The 9,049-nt window shown below is 40.6% G+C and overlaps 1 protein-coding gene across 1 annotated transcript in view; it reads left to right on the top strand.

Annotated features, from left to right (window-relative positions):
* PALMD (palmdelphin) overlaps positions 1–9,049 on the top strand; it is a 25,670-nt gene that overhangs the window by 4,604 nt on the left and 12,017 nt on the right. The window contains exons 2-3 of the mRNA XM_010138333.1: positions 407–487; positions 5,855–5,985. Coding sequence (XP_010136635.1) covers positions 407–487; positions 5,855–5,985 — 212 coding nt within the window. The remainder of the gene's footprint in view (positions 1–406; positions 488–5,854; positions 5,986–9,049) is intronic.

Here is a 9,049-nt window from a genome sequence, read left to right as displayed (position 1 = left end):
TAGTGATTAGCCGTGAGTTAGCAAAGCTAACACTTCTGCACAGGACAGATGATTTCATTTACTTCCCCAAAACATACCAAGAAGTGCAGAAGTTGCCACGTCCAATAACAGGCTTTAATAGCATTAAGGCTGGCCAAGAGAATAGCCTATTAATACAGCTCGTAAAAGTTAGCTCCCTTTGGCATGATTTCTTTCCCACTGGCTGCTGAGGACACAAAGTACTAAATCGGTGTTTGGCCTTGTATAGAGGAGCCACAAGGACATGCAACGTGACTATCTGAGCACCATATAAGCTTTAAAATAAGATTTCACTTGCATGGATTGATCTCACCCTACTGAACAACACTATAATTTTAGCAATAAATAATTTCTCTAAATGAAGTTTTATTGTTCTCTTAATTTGTAGGACAAAAGAAAACTGCAAGAAGAAATTACACAGAAACGTCTAAAAGTAGAAGAGGAAAAAATGAAGCACCAACATTTAAAGGTAAGTAAAGCGTTGGATTTATTAACTAAAGATAGCCTCAAGTTGTTCACCATGAATAAAGGGGTTTGATTTTGGAATGCAAATCTTCATGCATTTAAGTCATGCTTTTACTCTCAAATTTTTGCAGCTTTTTGGAGTCTTGCCAGGACACCATTTGACTTTAATAAACATCACCCTTTGAAAAAAAAAAAAATTACACTTAGGGCTAATGTTATTTGATCACTTTCATAGCATAAAATGAGATCATAACCAGGAATAACTCACAGCTGAAAATTAAGCCTCACATTTCAGACTGGGTGTGTTCACTCCCTAATTCCACTACAGCAACCTCACTTGGTACAGGGTGCAGCACAATTACGACATCTAATTGCACTTTTTTCAGGAAAAAAGCAGCCTATTTTAATTTAGCTATAGCATTTTAACAGCTTGTTCAATGATTTTTCAGTAAAATAACGTGGTTTCTTTGTCTATATATATTTTTTTAAAAACAAAAAGCACAAACGCTGCAAATACTGTCCTGAAATACGGCCTAGTAAACTCAGGATTACAAACCAAAAGATACACCTTTATACACACTCGAAACTGCAGTGATTTCTACCCAACACCATCATTCTTTAAATGGCTATTGTACTTTGGCAGTACCTGTCATTTACAGGGATGAGACAAAATTTATGCTTCAAGACTTGGCATTTTACATACCCTTTTAACTATGTCAGTGGACAAAGTCTCGAGAAAGATATGTTGAATCCAATACCAGGAGCGTGGCATGTTTCCTTACGTAAACGTGGGAGAAGCATATTCAAAAGAGACTCCTCTTCAAAATAGACACCTGCTCCTGGATTTCATCCACCCTCTTTTGTGCCGAGCCAAAAAAAAAAAGTTATGATAAACTAGTTTGCTGGGGCCAGCCAGCCAATGCTAAGGTCACCCATGCTTAAGTTTTATTGGAAGGTAGCGACCATAAGGACAGGCTTGACAAATTGTGTAACACCTTACCTAAAAGAGAGGAGAATGTCTTTTCCAAAAGTCCTGTAACTAAGGAGCATTTTTGCCCTTCTTTTAAGAAGGATAAACTGATCTGTTCTAGACAACCAGCTAATCCTCAATACTGCTGCGTGCAGAGGACTAGGGCAGTTTCCTCACACATGCCTTCAGCTAATGTTAATAGATACAACGGATTTTAAAAGAAAACAGAACCCTGCCTCGCACTTACTCTGAAGACATCTGATGGAATTCTACAGGAGCTAAAACACTCCTGGAAAATACTACCGAAATGCTCTTCCTTTGGAAAAGGACAGAGGACGTGATCTGTTTGCCTGTTCTATGATCATATGGAATATATATGTTGCATACAGATCTACAGATACAGATCGAGGACCTGTAAAGGAAATGATTCACTTGGCAAAGAGGGACCAAGCATACATTTAAATATATATGTACAGCATATAAAAACACATCATTAGCTATTTAGAGCAACCAAAATAGAAACTACTTTTTCCAACTGAGTGCTAAGACAGGCACAAAATATCAGACACGACATTTCTAAATGAACATCCCCTGTTTGATGCCCTAGAAGCCTTGTCCTTAATGAACATTTATGCTTCTAACTAGTTTGGGTATTTCAGTGGAGTCAAGCAACATCAATATCTAGTGCAGAAATCACTCAGAAACAGACTTAAGCTTCTAAAATGTTTAGGTACTTGGGCAATTTTTTATTGAGGGCTTATTTCCCTAGAGAGCTGCGTTGATTTCACTCATTGATACTCCCACCAGTTGTGCATGGTGAAATCTAGAGCTCTATGACCTATTCACCATAACTCGCACCTGTCCCTTAGGAAACTATTGCAGGTTAGTAAATCTCACTGTCATATAGACGTTCCTGTCAGCTGGACATCACTATCCTGGGTCCTCATTTTGCCCTTCATTCCTATTTATAACTCTAAGCAACAGGTTTATTAAAAAAGGGTTCTTTTCTTTTGTGGGTTTTTTTTTGTTTTGGTTGTTTTTTCTTTTTGTTTCAGATGGGTTTTTAAAACTTCCTTTTTGGAAATAGGAATCTCTGCTCCGGCTTCTGAATAACTTTGTTTGCTGTCCGCAAGCTAACTACTTACTAGAGACAGAGAAGGTATCATAACAGGTTTTAGTTATCCGGTAGTACTATACTGGAGGAGGAGTATTTGTTCTGTACATGCGCGCTGCCATGTGAAGTAGAGGACACACAAGCAAATACAGATATCTGTGTGGTTGGGGCTTTATGGAACTGCAAGGAGTAATGGGAACTGCCAGTGAGGCTACAAGAGAAATTTCATCCTCAAGTACTTCTAGATGCACCAGCAACTAATTCTTCCTCCTACCTAGAATCCTTCTCAGCTGAGGCAACAAGGGAAAGGACAAGGCAGAATGGGTTGAAAAGCAGAGTCAGCACAGATTTGCATGTAATTTCCATAGCTTTTCTAGTTTAGCTTATAAGTTTTTGGCTTCTGACATGCCTGAACTCCATTAGTTCTTGTAGGTGCTGCTCACACACCTTCTTGCTCCAGGAGTTAGTGTCGAACCACATCTGTGAAGACTGAAAATTATTTATGCCTCCCCCAACACACCATGCAGTGAACTGTCACACCACCAGGAGAGCGAGACCCACAAACTCAAAACACCTTCCAGTGAAGGCTAAGTCTTTCAGTGTTATTCCAGCCTTGTTAAGGATTATAGTGGAGTTATACCTGGAGCACACATAGGACGCTATTCACAGAGCTTGCAGACTATTTTTACAGTACTACTGATGTGACCATGAACTACAAAAGGACGCAATTGCTTTGCAGCACTCTGGCCATTCCCAGAGTCTTATTACACCGCAGCATACAGGTATCCCTTCCTCTTAACGTACTGAGCCTAACAAATGAAAGTGCTTTTGTCGAAGTGCTGTAACACATGAACAGCCTAGTACTGAGCTAGAGTCGCTGTACAGCAGGAGGAAATGCTAGACAGCAGAAAGGACCTGGCAGCCCGAAGCTGTCCTTTGAAAGCCCCAAGCTGCTCCTGCACTGGCTCGTAGCGATGCCTCAGTGAAGCAGCCTTGAAGCTGTCTGTTGTTAAAAGGCTGTTTCCAAACTACGCAATGTGTCATTCTCTCAAGAGTGGCTAACTAAATTAAAAAGATTACATGGCATTTAGTTCAGAGCAGCAGCAAACTATTCTAGGAAGAGGCAAAAATAACACTATTGTGTTATGCCTGTATTTAGGGAGTTTGTTTTCTCGGGCCTAACCCTATACATACATGGAGCTTTTGTTGATTTCAATAGGTGTTATCAGTTTCTAAGGTCTACAGTGCCAGCTCTGCTGTAACACTCATAGGGAACTATAGATTTATTTTTGGAGACAGCAATGCTAGACTAATTCAGTTCCAGCCAGGATTAAAATCTCACTTTTCTAGGAGCCCTACATATCAATAAAAATCTAAACAGCTTGATTGAAAAGGAATTAACTGTGTTCCCTCCAACTTGAGAAAACAGTATATTGTGGTCAATAAGAGTTGTGTCAACACAAGACTACATGCAACTACCAGATCAGGTAAAAACATTCTATTAATGTCTGCATTTATTTCATTTGAGCCCAAGACACCTAAGACACTACCAGGAAGTGCTGCCAAGTGATCCTACAGCCAGAGTCCAGGCTCTTGAGCAGCCCTTGTTTCCCACAGGTTTCCTAGGATCCACTGTTGAGAGCGAGAATACTGTCCTGCAGGACTAAAGCATCTGTAAACATTGCTCCTATGTTACGGGGATGGGGGGCAAGAATTATTGTAGAGTGCCACAAAATTCCCAACAAACCTGTCCTAGCCACAGTTTCTATCACATTGTGTATGTCACACACCGAGCAAGCTGAAAATTGCATTTCACTGCGATCAGGTCCTATGTATATCCTTCTCCATCAGCTGCACCACAGTAATAACTTCATGTAAAGCACAGAGGAAAGTGTAAGAAGCAACAGCTGAAGCGACTTAACGCGCAGGATGCAGGTAGGGATTTCACCAGCCCCTGCAAGCAGCACTCAGGTCAATGCAGCCTTCTCAGCAGCGCTGGGCACAGCTCTGCCTCAAAGGAGCAGTAGTCAAAATCTACTTTAATTTTCATCCACGTCCTACAATTAAGGGGAAAAAAAACCAAAACACTAACACAGAAATCAGACTGCTCAAGGAATCTAAATTACAAATGGAAAATCCATGGTTAATTTAAACGCTTATATGTGTGGTTTTTTCCCCTCTTGAAAGAGTTTTTCTAAGAAGCCATGATTCCCACTTCTTTCCTAAGGCAGCAACTGAATTTATATTCCCGAGTTAGACTGAAGGGAGTAAAAAGAGAGCAAGAAAATTTGCACGGTTTATAACCTCTAGCCTGCAAATATTAATTTAACTCCATGATTTTGGGTTTGTGGGTTTTGGGGGGTTTTTTGGTATTTTTTTTTTCCACCAGGAGTATTTTAGAGATGTCTGATGACTTCCATATGCCACCTTTCATATTGTAAAGCAGCTATAGGAAGCAATCGGTGCATACAGCCATTTTTCAAACTTTGAAAACACAATGCCGCAAGATTCACTCACCTGTACACAGGCAATGCAGCCATTTATAAGCCACTTCCGTACAGAAAGAACTCCACAGGCACTAAACAGGTCAGGACCTAAATACATTGCCTCTACAACAGCGGTTCTAAAAACACAGGTCTGCTGAAACACTAGCCAGACATCAGCAACCTGTGCTCCACCTTTCCAGTCCCACTCTTCTGCCACACACCCTCATCAAATGAAATGCAAGTTTGCCACCTTAATTATCCAAGTTCCTTGAGAACTCCAGAGATATCACTGCATCACTAACTCCCTAGAGATCTCTTCCCCCTCTACAACCTTATTTAGAGAATCTTTTGTCCTTTTACACCTCCTCCCAGAATTTATGCAATGCCATGATCCCAGAAATGGGGGCTATTGACATAGAACTACAGTGCTCCTGACTGGAGCCTTTTGCACAACACTAAATGTACGCTCTGATACAGCTGTTTTGCTTTACTGAGGACGAACGCACCACTGGATCCACACGTAAATATTAAGCTGTTACAGGTAGCAACTGACATCCTCCACATATTTGTTGGGTGGACTAATAAAATGGGATGTTGTTCTTAATGAGTTTGGTTTAAGTCAATCTCAAAACTCAAATGTTTTTTAGTATTTCTCTTTCAGTGATGCTCACTGCTGTCAGTTTACCTTTTGCTAGATACAGCATAAGAACGTCAATCATGCCTTTGGCATCCAGATAAATACAGTAAATTACTGAATAGCCTAACTTTTAAAGTACACTTGTCTATATTTTTCCCCATCAGAAAAAGGCGTTGCGAGAAAAATGGCTTTTGGATGGCCTTAGTTCTCTCACTCCAAAAGAACAAGAAGAAATGCAGAAACAGAATTGGGAGGACCAAGAACGGACTCATGAGCTGGAACAAAACATTTTCAGGTAAGGCAGTGCCCCTGCCCTTCCATCTGGGTTAAAACTGTGCCTTCTCAAAAGTCCCATCTTATTCTGTAAAAGATTAAAATTGTCAGCAAGGGCTAAATATATGCAGTTTGGTACACCGAGTAAAGCAACCTTTGTTATATTTTCTAGTCAGCTAGAAGTAGAGAATACACAATGCAAGCTTCCGTACCATGAATTTTATCAGATTGCACAGTATCTTGCAGAGTATTTGTTTCTCCAATTCCAGATATCCTTTTCATGCTAAACTGAATAGATGTAAGCCACAACATAGGAGTTTTGCTCTGAGGTAGTAGTTGTTGAACCAGAATTTAAAAATACCAGTAAACAGTATTAGAAGTTCTTTGGTTTCACTAGATCCTGCACAGCCTTTAATACTGGACTCCTACCACGACACAGTACTTAGAACAGTACAAGCTGCCTACCCCCATTAGTATCACTTGCCTTATTTCCACTTATCTCCCGTACTCTTCTGTCCTCAATTTATTTCCAGAAGCCTATTATAGCAAAGGCCTTTTTCCACTTTTTATTAGAGATGTTTCTACAAATCTCTTTGCCTAGTGCCTCCCAACCACATAAGGCTAATATCAAGCTGAGCAGAGTCTCACATATAACTCTAGTTACTATGGTCACGATGATTCAAGGTGCTTACTAGCTGCAGTTAGCCTTTCCCAAACACCACAGGGCCCTGTACTCTATCCGCTCCTTCCCTGGGTCCGGGCATACAGACTAGTACTACCCACTAGGACCCACAGAAAAGATGAAGCATTCCTGTTTCCTTAGATTCTGGAAAGTTTCATCATCATTTTTTCAGGTTTATTCCTCTATTTCAGTTCAACAGCATCCTCCTCCATACTCTTTTCTTCCTCCACTGTACTCCTACACACACTCTTTTGGCAAAGTTGTCACCAAGATTACCTCCTCCAGTTATCTCCCACCCACTTCCCACCTTACTCTATCTCTGAGACAAACAATAATTCTCTTGGCTGACAGGCAGCAGCCTAATGCTAGCGTGTCCTATAATTACACTGATTTCTTGCTTGAAAGCACTCGCTTTCCTCAACAGAACAGCTTTTCATGCACCGCCGTAGAGTTCTTTGTTGCGGTGCTAGGAGGTGGAGACTGTGCTCTAAAAACATCCCAGCAAATTACGATTAAGACGACATGCAAGAAGGGTCCCTATGACAGAGTGATCACAAGGAAAGAGAGTCATGTGGAGAAGGACTGGCTCAGGAGCAACAGGTAAGTTGCACTAAGCCAGTAGCTCCCCACCAGTCCACTGGAAGTTCAGCCCGTCTACAAGCACAGGGAGGACAGACCAGATTTTTGAAGTCCTGTTGAGCTGGAGAAAGAGCAAAAGATTTAGCCAGCATCTCCTCTGTGCTCTAAGAAATTTGGTAATGGGAGATTAAAAAAAAGTAATTTTAAACCAAGTCAAGAACCAGATGTGGTATGTGGCTATATTGGGGAAGGATGATTTCATTCTCCTGACCCTGTTCTCAACTGATTTGACAACACCCAAGTAGAGAACTTGCAATGCTATTATAATGGAGGTCTGTGAACAAAGAAATTTGGTAATGGGAGATTAAAAAAAAGAAAGTAATTTTAAACCAAGCCAAGAACCGGATGTGGTATGTGGCTATGTAGCTCCCCACCAGTCCACTGGAAGTTCAGCCCGTCTACAAGCACAGGGAGGACAGACCAGATTTTTGAAGTCCTGTTGAGCTGGAGAAAGAGCAAAAGATTTAGCCAGCATCTCCTCTGTGCTCTAAGAAATTTGGTAATGGGAGATTAAAAAAAAGTAATTTTAAACCAAGTCAAGAACCAGATGTGGTATGTGGCTATATTGGGGAAGGATGATTTCATTCTCCTGACCCTGTTCTCAACTGATTTGACAACACCCAAGTAGAGAACTTGCAATGCTATTATAATGGAGGTCTGTGAACACCTATGCCACTAAAAATGAAAGCTACTGAATTCCTGACACACGGACTGCCTTAAAACCAGTGAAATATTCTAGCAGGGAGTATACTGTACCTCCAGCATCTAAAGCTAGTCTGGCACCTCATAGCATACCTTTAGGGTTCTCTGCACGTGCATCATTGGAACTGAGCTCTCACACAGCAACACTGGCAGAAGGTCCCTCCTGTCCTATCCCTGGGAAAACTTGGAATGCAGGATTAGGACTCAAAAACTGTCCTACAATACTAGTTCAGAGATTTCGGCAAATAGGTTTGATTATTCGTATGCATAATGTTGTTTCCATGTCTCGCAGAATTCCAGGTTTGTAACTATAGCTGCAGAGTCTTTTGATACTGTTTTCATAATAATTGTCCTAATCTGTCTTTAGCTCAGTGGCTTTAATTTTTATTTCCTCAGAGACCAAAACTGAACACACACAGTGAGCTTTACTTCTCTGAATAAAGCCACAGAAACTTTTTTCTAGCATGTCTAGAATTTATCGCTATTATAAATAGTAAAACAGTGATCAAACTGGAGCTTCAAACCTGAAGAATGCCTTTAATTCATGTAGGTAAATTAGCATCACAAAAAAATATTCCCTCTGCTTTAATCCTAGATTGAATCAAAAAGTTGACAAGGTGTTATAAACGTTAAAGTTTATCTGAATTAGAAGCTTCCAGGTCTTTTAAAAGATACCCATAGACATTAAAAGGAAGATTTCTGAATGCATTTGAGCTTTAAGGAAGGAGAAATAAAAGCATCAAACCCATAATTTGTCTCTGATTGCTTTATTAAATCATGGCAAGGATCCTGGAGTAACATCTCAGCCCAACTCCATTTTTTTTTTTATAATTACAAGGATGAGATGCAGACACACTGAGTGGGAAGACTACATATTTAGTACTGCATCTCATGACCAAGAGCACACACATTATACCAAACAAGGCAGAGGTTCCTCAGCTCATCTGTTGATGTGTGCCCGAGCCGGTAACAGACTAACTACAGAAATGGGCCTGTTACCTTCCCACTGGAATTTTGGCACAGTCCTGGTTAACATACGGCACCCAGCAAAAAGTTCTTAGAA

This window comes from Buceros rhinoceros, unplaced genomic scaffold (genome assembly GCF_000710305.1).
Source record: "Buceros rhinoceros silvestris isolate BGI_N320 unplaced genomic scaffold, ASM71030v1 scaffold3256, whole genome shotgun sequence".
Taxonomy (NCBI): Eukaryota; Metazoa; Chordata; class Aves; order Bucerotiformes; family Bucerotidae; genus Buceros; species Buceros rhinoceros.
The sequence above is the reverse complement of the archived record's forward strand: the minus strand, read 5'-3'. Positions and strand labels throughout refer to the sequence as shown.